The sequence below is a fragment of the Miniopterus schreibersii genome (genome assembly GCF_964146895.1).
Source record: "Miniopterus schreibersii genome assembly, chromosome: 1".
NCBI lineage: Eukaryota > Metazoa > Chordata > Mammalia > Chiroptera > Miniopteridae > Miniopterus > Miniopterus schreibersii.
The window spans coordinates 120,712,802-120,725,590 of record NC_138101.1 but is presented as its reverse complement, the minus strand read 5'-3'; the positions used below and the strand labels follow the sequence as shown (position 1 = coordinate 120,725,590).

General features: G+C 43.4%; 1 protein-coding gene and 1 long non-coding RNA gene across 5 annotated transcripts in view; one reads left to right on the top strand and one right to left on the bottom strand.

Annotated features, from left to right (window-relative positions):
• Window positions 1-7,157, bottom strand: part of OPTN (optineurin) — a 48,234-nt gene extending 41,077 nt beyond the window's left edge. For 2 of the 4 annotated variants that reach the window (XM_081143769.1, XM_081143771.1), the window contains exons 1-2: window positions 6,927-7,157; window positions 53-229 (exon numbers count right to left, since the gene is read on the bottom strand). In XM_081143769.1, coding sequence (XP_080999895.1) covers window positions 53-218 — 166 coding nt within the window. In that variant the 5' untranslated portion in view covers window positions 219-229; window positions 6,927-7,157. Of the gene's footprint in view, window positions 1-52; window positions 230-1,396; window positions 1,531-6,926 lie in introns of those variants that run through there. The other 2 variants (XM_081143770.1, XM_081143772.1) reach the window with 2 other exon arrangements.
• An 89-nt stretch (window positions 7,158-7,246) lies between these two features.
• LOC308558856 overlaps window positions 7,247-12,789 on the top strand; it is a 43,017-nt gene continuing 37,474 nt past the window's right edge. The window contains exon 1 of the long non-coding RNA XR_013999059.1: window positions 7,247-7,494. This is a non-coding gene — a long non-coding RNA (uncharacterized lncRNA). The remainder of the gene's footprint in view (window positions 7,495-12,789) is intronic.

Below are 12,789 nucleotides of genomic sequence, written 5' to 3'. Positions count from 1 at the left end.
CTCAGGAAGGCCCAGGATGAATGGAAAGACACAGGGCCCAGGTGCTGCTCACCTTTCAGCTGATGGTTCTCAATCAGGAGCTCTTTCATTTGCTGCAGCAGCTCCTCTGGGGTAAATGTGTTCAGGTTTGTGTGATCCAGATTGGGGGGTCCATTTCCTGTGGTTTCATTGGGGCTGCCCCCCTTTTCAGTCAGGCAATTAAGTGGTTGGTAGGACATGGCAGCAATTCCTATGGAAAAGTTACAAACTGAAAAATAGCTCTCTCCCCTCTGCAAGGGGTCCCCAGGAGTCCCCCAATCCATTAGCAATTGCTAATATGTATCCCAAGAGTTGCCTACTTTCTCTCCAAATATATTTGAACATTTATGATTCTTCCTTTTAAACAAAAAAGGTATATCCTAGCTTCAGTGTGTATGTGTGTGCATGTGCATGTCTGTGTATATGGGTGTGTACAGGGGTGTAGTGAGAAGCTGGGATGTGGAGGAGGAAGAGAAGGCATGACATCAGGATGATCAGGAATCCTAACACAAGTCATTCAAGAGGGTTTCCATATATATGTACTTGTAGACATGGACAAAGTATCATTAAATTGATTTCCCCATGCAAATCTTTAAACTCAAATCTCTGTTTTGGGTAAACTGTATGGTATGTGAATTATCTCTCAATAAAGCTGCTCATAATCTTCATATTTTATTTCTTACATTTTTGGCTAAGAAGAAAGGGGGAACTAACATAATTTGGATGCTTACTATGTCCTGAATCACTGCATCACACACGTCAGTTTCTAATCCTCACTGAAACTCAACTATATCTCTTTTACGGGGGACAAAGCTGGGTTCACTGAGGTTTCATAGCTCACCAAAGTCACTTAACAAGAAGCACAACCAAGTATCAAGAGTGATTCCAAACCCAGACCTATAATACGATAAAGGTATGACTATATTTAGGCTTTGGTATTTGATAATTTTGCAGAGTACACTAAAAAGACTAGAAAATTTTTGCCTAATTATTGCATATTCTGAGACTGTTTTAAGCACAGCCCTTTATTTTGTAGAGGGATCAAAGTGGACATAAGTAAGAGAAAGTGCATCCCAACTCTACTTCTGTGTAGCCTACCACCTGGGCAGACACAAAAATCTCTTCTAATGACTCTTCTACATGCTCTGGGCAAACGTTTTCTTTTTCACACTTCATGAAGATGATGATAAGCCTTTTCATGAAGAACTGCAGAGTCAGTGAATCAGTCACTGGAAGAGGAGGAGAGAGACATGCACTATCTGATCTATCACTGAATCATAACATCTATGAGCACTCTCTCAGCGTCTGTGTAATAAAATGCAACTATGCACATGGAATGCAGGGTGCTGCTTCTTCTCAATCCAACCAGAGGTGGTACCTGGGTTCTCTGGAAGTCCCCTGGAACTGAGAGGCTGGCAACCTGCCTTTTGTCTGAGGAATCTGTAGATAGAGATGGTACTACTATTGACAGGACAGCAGGCCCCACGACACCGTCACCTTTGGGACTTCTCTCTAGGGCAGTTAGCACAAGGAAAGGCATTCTCATGAAATTCTTTGATGAAGATGGCAATTTAAGGAGGTAAAAAACACTGATAAAGCATAATATTCAACCGTGAGCCTTTTGAAGGCATCTACATTTTACACATTACTTCATTTAGAAGAGGAATAATGCTGAAGTGTGCTCTCTCAGTATCAGGTGACTAGATGGACTTTTGTTTTCCCCAATAAAACAATCTGCATTATTTTGCATAAAATAATTTGGATAAAAATAATTTGAATAACACCAGTTTTTCTGTCTTTCTATAAAATTCATTTTTGCACAGAATTATGTTGGTGCTAATATTTCATAAAAACGGGTTCTTACTCTCCTGACTGGTGGCTCAGTTGGTTGAGCCTTATTCTATACACCAAAAGGTTGCCAGTTCAATTCCAGGTCAGGTTATACACCTAGGTTGTGGGTTTGATCCTGGGTTGAGGCAACAAATCGATGTTTCTCTCTTTCTCCCTTTCTCTCTCTCTAGAATCAATAAAAGAAACCAAAAAAACCATATTCTTGGGTGAGGATTTAAAAGAAAGAGTTTTAACTTAGTAACAGTGTTCCCATTTATTTTGCAGAGGAATATTAAAATTCTAGGTAATAGACCTAAAGATAAAATTGTTGTAATGTTTATCACTTGTCCACATTAAATTTCCTCAGGTATTCAATGATAATACTGCAAAAAGTATAATTAAAGAGTAAATGGAAACATTTAACAGATTTAACATTTAAAATTCAATAAAAATGTTTTTAATATGTTTTTAATTGATTTTTTTAAGAGAGAGAGGAAGGGAAAGGGAGAGAGATAGAAACATTGATGTGGGAGAGAAACATCAATTGGTGGCCTCTCGTATGCAGCCTGACCTGGATCGAACCCACAACCTGGGCACATGCCCTGACGGGGAATCGAACAGAAAACTTTCAGTGCATGGGATGACGTTCAACCAACTTAGCCACACCGGCCAGGGCAATAAAAATTTTTTTTTAATTAAGTGTCTAAGCAGATATCTGTAGATGGGTTTGGTTTCATTGTATTATATGCACACATTTTTCCTTAACGTTTTTTCCAAGAGAGGGGAAAAAGAAGGAAAGGAGAAGAGGGGAGGAAAGACAGAGGAAGGGAGGAAAGGGGAGGAGAGAGGAAAGGGGAGGAGGGAGGAAAAGAGAGATTTTCCTTTGCAAATTGGGCAGATATTTTTCCTCCTTGACTTTCCTTTATACCTCCACCAAGCTTCTGGACACAACCATAATAAAGTTAAAGTGGTTCTAGTTTTTACACTGGTGCTTCTCACTTTTTCAGGTTACCCAGATTTTATAAGGACACCAGGAAAAAAGCAGGGTTATACTAAGGCAGACAGGAGTAAAAATACTGGGTGCGACTAACCAGAAGTGTGATCTTCAGAAGTCACCTGGCCTCCTGCTATGGTTTATTGACTTGTCTAGCAACCGATGATCATTACGTTTGGTTTCAGGTCAAAAAGTATTCTTAAGCTTCTAGCAAATCACAGTTCAACCCATGTACCCTAACACTCTCAAGGCTGTGCCATCCCCTCTCACTAATAAAATATATGCCTGTCCTAGTTATAGTAAACTCTTTGTTTTCCAGCATTGTTAGGAAAATTTATTTGGTAATGCAAATGTCATAGTAAATTAAAAGCACATATGCTGAACATAAGCATGTAAAAACCAAAATTATAAGCATGTAAATTATTACCAAATTTTTAATAAAAGCAATTTAATCAATTTTGGTGACTCAAAGGACACTTTATGGTTTTAGAATATTTGGAGGGCCTCACTAGGAGTTATCACAGTACAGTGCATATGGGAAATGTCTATTGGTAGAATGCCAGAGGAAGCTGAATTCTCTGTTTTTAACATTACCTTGAGCTACTTTCAGTTAAGCAAACACAGAGATGCATTAGAAACCCTTGCATACATCTTCAAAGGTCATGGAATTTGGAACTAAGTCATTTATTCCAAGGTTCCACCTAATAACAGAATTTCTCATAAAAGGCCAACTAATCTGGATCTGAAAGGTGTCATTTCTAAGCAAAGGTGATCTTTAACTACAAAAGGGTGAATTAATTTAGCACTGTATTTGTCAAGATTTTGCCAATGAGAAAGAATGAGAACTAGTTGGAAGGTAAAAGATCCAAAGCAAAAGCTCCTAGATTTAATTCCCAGATCTGCTATTTGAATTCCTGATTATATATTTTTATCGTTCTTAATTCCAGAGGTCAAGTAATTATAGCAATGACTTGACTTTGTAGGCATGAGCTTACATCTCATTCCTGAGTTGGCCTTAAAAATAATCCAGTCCAATTCCTTATTCAATACAAGAATGTCTTATCCATTTCCCATGGCAGATGGTCATACAGACCAGGCTTGAATGACTTCAATGATAGAAAATATAAGCGATGACCTTAGCAGGCAACTATTCTATTACAAGTCATTCTATTACAGGATGACTCTGATTGTCAGAGAGTCATTTTGAAATTTGCCTTATACTGACTATACTGACTTCCACCCACTGTATATTGGACCAGCAGGCATAATACAGAATAAGCCCAGGCCCCAACCCTGGTTGGCTGATTCTCCCGATTTGCTGATTAAGTATTTGTAGGTTCAATCCCCAAGTAGATAAATTAGTTTTTTTCCCTTTTATTGAATTTATTGGGGTGACACTGGTTAACTAAATTATACAGGTTTCAGGTGCACAATTCTACAACACATCATCTGTACTCTCTATTGTACATTCACAGCCCCAAGTCAAATCTCTGCCCATCACCATTTACTCCTCCTATACCCTCCTCCACCTCCCTCTACCCTCCCCCCACACTGTTGTCCATGTCCATGAGTTTTTTCTTTCTTTCTTGTTCAACAACCCCCTAACACCCCCCCAACAGTTATCAGCCTGCTGCTCTCTATCTATGAGTCTGTCATCAAGTGGATAAATTAATTTTAAAAAGTAAAGACCTATTTATTGATTGGAAACAACAGCTGGTTATTGGCAAATTCTGGTTTGGGTTCACACGAGGCTAAGATTCCAAAATCGCATCAACTAAACCTATCACCATCCAGGAAAAAGAAAAACTGTATCCTACTAAGAGGGCAAGAAAACCCTCACCTTTTGTGACAGAAATGGTATTCTGATTTTGTAATCTGTAACATACAGAAAATGGAAGTAGATTTCACATTATTGCCCCAGGCAGGAACCTGGGAGTTATGATTGATTCTTCCCATTCCCTCTTCCCCAAGTCTAATGGGTCACCAAGTGCTGTCACTTCCATCTTCTCTCCATCCCACCAACTTAGGTCACACCCTTCTTGTCTTATCTGAACTACAACAATATTGCACTCCACAGAATATAGGATTTCTGGGGGTTCAAAAAATACTTGCTGAATGAATTTTTCATAGTCTCCTACATGGTCTGACTCTCATCTCTTTCCATCTTAGCCTCATTTCCTCCATGTTTTCTTTCCCAATACAAGCTCGTCTGATTGCTTACAGCTCTTCCCATACAAGACAGAGCTCTCTCTGCCTGAAATGTCTGGCCCCCTTTTGCTCTGGCAAATACCCACTAGACAGTTCAATATTCAGCTCAAATAGATATCCTATGTGAAAGGAACTGTTCTTTCCTCTGAGAACCCAACAGCACTTTGTGTGTTCCATCTCCTTGGCCCTTCTCTGCAAAGTACTGTAATCATCCAATGCCAGCCCATCTCGCAGTCAAACCTAAGCCAAGATCTCTAGTTTATTCTTCCTAGCGACTGGCACGCAGCAGGCTCTCAGTAAACGTTTGTTGCAATGAAATGAAAATACAGTTTAACAAGGTATTTTAAAGTCTAAGACTAGTAAAACACTTCCTGCTGTGTAGGTGACAAACCCAGCACGCTAGTACTGAGTTTTCCTACAGTTCTATGGCATTCATTTCCAGATTCTTACACTCAGCTTTTAAGACTTATTGAGAAAATTAGTGCTTTTTTTTTTTTTTAAATACCACTACAAAGGTACCTGGATGTCATTTCATAACACACATTCTGTTATTCAATACTCATACATGTCAAAGTGAAAATGAAAACTTTTAATATAACTTTTTTCTTTCGGAATCAAAGATTTTTTCAAAAACAAAGTTTAATTTTTTTTCCTTTTCCTTTGGATTTGCTATTCCATAGATTCCACAGAATATATCGAACAGTCTGAGTCTCTAAAAAATTCACAAAAAAGCAGGGTTTGGCAAAGAAGAGAGTACCCATGTGCTTCTACTTAAGGGGGGTGGAAGGGGTTCCAATGGGAAGATAATACAGTGACCAATTCCTTTCAAGAATAAAGTTTGCTTTTGTTTTTTGGAGGGTTTAGTTGGATTCCATAGTATAAGATGCAACCTGAGGTCAATTACAAAAAGAAGATACTACTTTTATAATGTTATTCACAATATATAAAGAATACTTAAACTTGCTCATTAGAAAAACAGACCGATCACCCCCAAAGACTAATGACTGTCCTTTCTCTATGGGCTACATTTAAACTTCACTTGCCTACTCCATTCCAGAGCAGTCTCAGGCCTTGGCTCTGCTCCAGGATCTCTCCAGCCCAGTACAAACTGGGCACATCCTGGGGGTTAGCCAGGGACCCCTAGGCAAAGAGCAAGGGGGGGAAGGCTCTCCTAAATGCCACTTGCTCAGATGTGAGGCTTCTGATGTCCTAACACCATCTTACTGTCCTACGGCTTTGGTTTTCCATTTCATGTTGAAAGAGCTCTGTGGCACACATTTCCACACAACAGTTTTCCTGGTGGAGAACCTGAGTTTCATTTTCTCTTAGCAATGTCTACAGTCTCCAGCTTACACATTTACAACAGCAAAAACAATTCCTCGGTCTCACCAAATATTCATATTCTTTCTCTCTCTGTATAAAAGCATATATATATATATGTTCTCCTAGATAGAATGGTTTATGAAGATTCAACTGTTCAGTATCCCACCACCTTAGGGAGAGGTCCCTTGTTTTTAGTGTTCCCGGGCCATTTCATAAAGCCAGAGGTGTACCCTTCACCGCTTCCCTTATAATGAGGAATCCCAGCCTGAGGAAGGCTGTCACCCTTAAACTACCTTGGTGACCTGCAGAGTAAGTCACCTGCAGATCGCCAGGCCGGGAGAAGGGGGGAAGGGCGCCTTAGGACGGCCGCCCCCGCTGCCCTTCCCCACAGGTCACCGTCCTGGACACTCTCCCACCGGAGGGGACACCCCATCCCTCGCTACCCACGCCCCCACTGGCTCAGGGTGGCCGGGAACGGGCTGCGGGAACAGCTTCCAGGGCAGGGGACGAGCCGCCGCCTCCCCCAGCGCCTGCCCACCCCGGCCCCGCTCACCGGCGCCAGCGCTCTCGCCTCACTCGGGGTCACGGCTTCCTCGGCACCGAGCCGGCCGGGGGAGGACTTCGGACCCGGATGCAGACGCCACCCGGGGGCTGGCAGCGGGGCGGCGGGGACTCCGGGAGCCTCCGGCAGCAGCGCCGCCTCGAGACCCCGCCCAGCGGAGCTCAGCTGACTACCGCGCGGGCCTCCCCGCCCCGCCGGGGAATTTCCCGGCCCCGCCCCTCCTCCGGCCCCGCCCCGCCCCGGCCCCGGGCCCCGGATAGGCCCCGCCCCTCGGGGGAGCCCCGCCCCGTGTCCCCCCCCTTCCTTTCCACGCCCGCGGGGCCGCCGCGACCAACCCCTCGGCTCAAGCGGGGTGCGCGCCGGGACCTGCGGCGCTGGGGGTTGCGCCTAGGTGTCAGCGTGACAGCGTGACAGATGGCGTTAATTAAAATAAATTACTAATTAAACCGAGTATGCGGAGTCGGTCTTCCCCGCGGGGGTCCCTAAAGAAGGCCAGACCCGCAGGGGTCGCTGCTTCCCGCGGAAGGAGCAGGACGGTCGCAGGCATCCTGGGAAACAGGTTTGGATCTCTGTTCAGTCTTACGTCTGGGTATAGTTAGCTGAGCATGCGTGGCTTTCCACCCCATTTTACCCCGAAAGTAGACCTTCAATTAAGAACTAAAAGCTCGCAGCACGCTGCTTGGGCTCCTGCTCCTAGGGAGCCGGCCGACTCTGACCCCGTGTACCTCAGCTGCCCCAGGCAGGGTGTCGCTGGACTGACCTGGACTGACCTGGATTGACCTGGATTGTACCTGGGAAGCGGGAGTATTGATCTGCGGGACCAGAAGAGGGACGATGCCTCCGGATTAGACAGATTTAAAAGGGAGGAAACAAGACAAAGGAGGGAAAGTGTCCTAGTCTGCATTCTAAGCACCGAGCAGGGATGAGCAAGGACTGGACACCAGGCGCAGAAGGCCTCTGGCGACTGGCGGGGTCAAGGTCTTGGCCGAGGCGGTGCTGCCAGTGCACCCGGCAGGCAACATAACCCTCAGACAAGACGAGAAAACCGATATCGGGGTGAAGTCCTGGGTGGCCTGGGAGAGTCTGGGAGCCGGCTCGCGCTGAAGGCTAAGGAGGAAGGATGTCTTACCGGGAAAACTCGGTTTGTGAATGAAGGAGCTGCTGCTGCTGAAATCAGTGGGAATAAGCGGCACATGGTTGCATGTCCATGCTGCTCACTGGTTGGAAGAAACGGAAGGCCAGGGCTTTTTGGGGGATAGTGGGGGGTTGGATCCTAATACAAATGGGAAAAGGCAGATGTTCCTTTTCCTGCCACCCTCAAGGGGTTCAGTTTCCTGCTATCTAGACTGCCTGCTCCAGGAGGGCTCCCCCTTCACACCATTCTGAAGTTAACCCCTGTAACAGGGCAGGGGCAGCTAGCAAGTTTTAACTGCCCCGAGATCCAATTCCCAAGGGCCCCTCCTGGGCTTGTTAGGGGTGCCTGGGGTGAGTCACACTCCATTGGGCTTCTTTCTACTTTAAACCATATTAAAGTGAGATAAAATGAGTATCCAAGAAGCTGGGAGGTGGAGTGGGGTGGGAGTGGGGAGAGGTCATACACAGGCTGCCAAGGCTGTAGAGCGGGAAGGTTGGAGGTGAGTTTCTGGTAGAGAAAGTGGTCCAGCTAGTTTTCTCCTGAGCCACTTCCAGCCTTGAGGACCCCCACCGCTTCTTAGCTATGTGACCTTGGACCAATGACCTACTCTTGCTCACCTCATTCTCTATCTGTTAAATGTAAGCTATAATACAGATCCAAAATACAAAAAGTTTTGAGAAACAAAGCGTTTATTAATTCATTTGGAAGCAAAACTTGACCTAAACTGATATAAACCTTTTACAGTCTTTATTTAGACCACTTGTGATTATTTGTTTCACTGGAGGCACATTAATTAGTTTGTATGAGAGCTGCTTCAGACCCTCTTGGGGAGTTATTTATTTATTTATTTATTTATTTATTTATTATTTTTGTTTAAAGTATTATAGATTTCCCTTTTTCTCCCCAATGACTCATTCCACCCCGTTCTTTCCCCCTCCCCAGTCACTCTCCCCACCATTGTCCGTGTCCTTGGGTTGTGTATATATACATATAAATTCTTTGGTTACTCTCTCCCCCTCCACCCCCTCTCCCCCCTCCCTCTGACATTTCGTCAGTCTCAAGTATGCTTCCATGTCATTGAATCTATTCTGCTCGTCAGTTTATTAAGTTCTTTAGATTCCACGTATAAGCGAGATCATGTGATATTTTTCTTTTGCTGCCTGGCTTATTTCACTTAGCATAATATTCTCCAGGACCATCCATACTGTCCCAAAGGGTACGAGATTCTTCTTCTTTACAGCTGCATAGTATTCCACAGTGTAAATGTCCCACAGCTTTTTGATCCACTCATCTACTGATGGGCACTTGGGCTGTTTCCAGATCTTAGCTATTGTAAACTGTGCTGCTATGAACATCGGGGTACATATATTCTTTCTGATTAATGTTTCAGGATTCTTAGGATACATTCCTAGGAGTGGAATCACTGGGTCAAACGGCAGCTCCATTTTTAATTTTTTGAGGAACCTCCATACTGTTTTCCATAGTGGCTGCACCAGTCTGCATTCCCACCAGCAGTGTACTAGGGATCCCCTTTCTCCACACCCTCGCCAGCACATGTCCTTTGTTGATTTGTTGATGGCTGCCATTCTGACAGGTGCAAAGTGATACCTCATTGTGGTTTTAATTTGCATCTCTCTGATGATTAATGACATTGAGCATTTTCTCATGTGTCTCTTGGCCATCTGTATGTCCTCTTTGGAGAAGTGTCTATTTAAGTCCTTTGCCCATTTCTTAATTGGGTTGTTTGTCTTCCTCTTGCTGAGTGCTATGTGTTCTTTGTACACTTTGGAAATTAGCCCCTGATCAGATTCATCCTTGGCAAATATGTTTTCCCAGACCGTGGGGTTCCTTTGTATTTTGAGGCTATTTTCTTTTGCTGTAGAGAAGCTTTTTAGTTTGATGTAGTCCCATATGTTTATTTTTTCCTTTGTTTCTCTTGCCCTAGGAGTTGTTTCAGTGAAAAGTCCACTACGTGGGATGTCTGTGACTTTACTGCCTATGTTTTCTTCCAGGATTTTTATGGTTTCGTGACTTACATTTAAGTCTTTTATCCATTTTGAGTTTATTTTTGTGTATGGTGAAAGTTGGTGGTCTAGTTTCATTCTTTTGCATGTATCTGTCCAATTTTCCCAGCACCACTTATTGGAGAGACTCTCTTTACTCCATTGGATACTCTTGCCTCCTTTGTCAAATATTAACTGACCATAATGGCGTGGGTCTATTTCTGGGGTCTCTGTTCTGTTCCATTGATCTATAAGCCTGTTGTTGTACCAATTCCAGGCCGTTTTGATTACAGTGGCTTTGTAATACAGTTTGAAGTCTGGTAATGTGATCCCTCCCACTCTGTTCTTTTTTCTCAAGATGGCTGCAGCTATTCAGGGTCTTCGTTGGTTCCATATAAATTTTCGAAATGTTTGTTCTAGGTCTGTGAAATATGCTGTTGGTATTTTCATAGGAATTGCATTAAATTTATAAATTGCTTTGGGTAGTATGGACATTTTAATGATATTAATTCTTCCAATCCATGAGCATGGTATCTTCTTCCACCTGTTTAAATCTTCCTCTATTTCTTTTTTCAGTGTCACGTAGTTTTCTGAGTACATGTCTTTTACATCCTTGGTTAAGTTTATTCCTAGGTATCTTATTTTTTTAGTTGCAATGGTAAATGGTATTGCTTTTTTAGTTTTTCTCTCTGAAAGTTCATTGTTGGTGTATAAGAATGCCATTGATTTCCGGATGTTGATTTTGTATCCAGCTACCTTGCCAAATTCGTTTATCAAATCTAGTAGTACTTTGATGGAGTCTCTAGGGTTTTCTATGTACAGTATCATGTCATCTGCAAATAATGACAGTTTTACTTCCTCCTTTCCAATTTGGATACTTTTTATGTTTTCTTCCTGTCTGATGGCTATGGCGAGGACTTCCAGTACTATGTTGAATAAACCTCTTGGGGAGTTATGTTATATGAATTACGTGCATGTGTTGCCTTCCTAAAATCCAAACAATTCTGAATTCTGAATTCTGAATCTGAGCTTGCTCCAAAGGGATTTGGATCTTCAGCACTTCCTACCTAAAATCATTGAGGATTAAAGGAATAATGTTACCAGCATAACTAGCTAGTTATTAATGTTAATAATAGAAAGAAAGCAAAGGGAAAGCCAGACATTGTAAGCATGGTTATCTGGGCAGCTGCAACTATACACTCCCCAGGGAACCACAGGTCCATTCCCTGCAAATCACTGGGGTAAGGGAAATGGGTCCAAGCGAAGTGAAGTCGGGGATAACAAAGGGAAGGTACTTGTCTGTCAGTCTAACCTGGGAACAAAGATCATTGGCTAGGAGGGTGGACCCCAATGCAAGCCCACAAAAATTTGGGAATACATAACCTGCACACAAAGGAGTTCACTCCCTCTTGTCCCTCTTGCTTCACTCCTGCTTCCTTGCACTTGCTTATTCCATGACCCATGCTAGCCTGCCATGTGGCCCTAGAAGCTTCATGGCCCACAGCCATGTGGACCCCACAGTCAATGGACTGCAACTGGGAACACAAGCTAAGCTAGACAGATGCTGGACTGGACAGTGCTTCAACATGGAACAAAAACTCTGGGCAGTGGCTTTAATCCAAGCTCTGCTGAAGACAAAATGGGACTTTTTCCATGGTGGGATGGAGGGAGATGGGACCTTGGAAACTCAGGGGTTTAATTCCACAGAAATAAAACTTTCCACAATACCTCATCCTCCTGTGGGGGCCTCTGGAAATTCTTGTTCCCATGGCACCCCAAGAGCTCCACTTCCACCAGCAACAGGTGAGGATGTGGAGGACACTTCACCAATAACAATAATATGTATAAAACACTCAGAAAATTGCCTGGTGCATAGTGCTAGTTGCTAGTGTTAGAGCCAGCTCTGTTTCTAGCCTCAATAGTACCTCCTTCCTCTTAAACTTCTGTGAGTACAAGGATTCCAAGTGCAGCTAAGAAAACTGCAATTATAATATGCTTTTAGCTGTTTACCCATGTGGTTTTGTGGTAGGTGAATACAAAGCAGTGTGATAGAGTATTTAGTGAGATATTTGTTTCAAGATTTATGTGCTCCTTCGCACTCCCTGACTCCTTCGGGAGAAAGCAGCTAATCCCTTTGTGTTTCCTACCTCAAGGACATTTACAGAATTCTTGGAAGACCAACCTTTCTTCTAGTCTTTAGAGAATGCCCATTCTTACCAAATAAATGATCTATCCCAGGTGTCTTGGGTAGAGAGGGGAGAGAGGCAGGATGAGGTGGGGGCCTTTCACAGCAGTAGGAAGAAAGAGTGACTCCACCAGAGTGGAGAGGTTCAAGGACTCAAGTGTCAGCCCTGTATCATTAGGACACATGGCAAGCTCTTGGCATCACACAGCTCTGTGATGCATCTATTGGACCTTGAGAACCTGGTTCCACAGCTTTAACAGATCTAGGCTTGTCACTGAAAATAACAGAGCAACCTGCCTTCTCCTTAGAAGAACCTGTATGTTGGATAGTGAGGGTATCAGCATCAAAATTAATGGGCTGAAGAATAAATAGCCCTGATTCCAATGGTACCAGAAACCTTCCTGGATTTTTGCATGGCCCCAGAGAATGATGCTTGACAGTGGATTTCCCTACACTCCTACCTGGGCTGAGTGGAGAGAAAGTAAAGATACATAATATTTTTATGTACATCTGAGCTAGTAAACTAATACT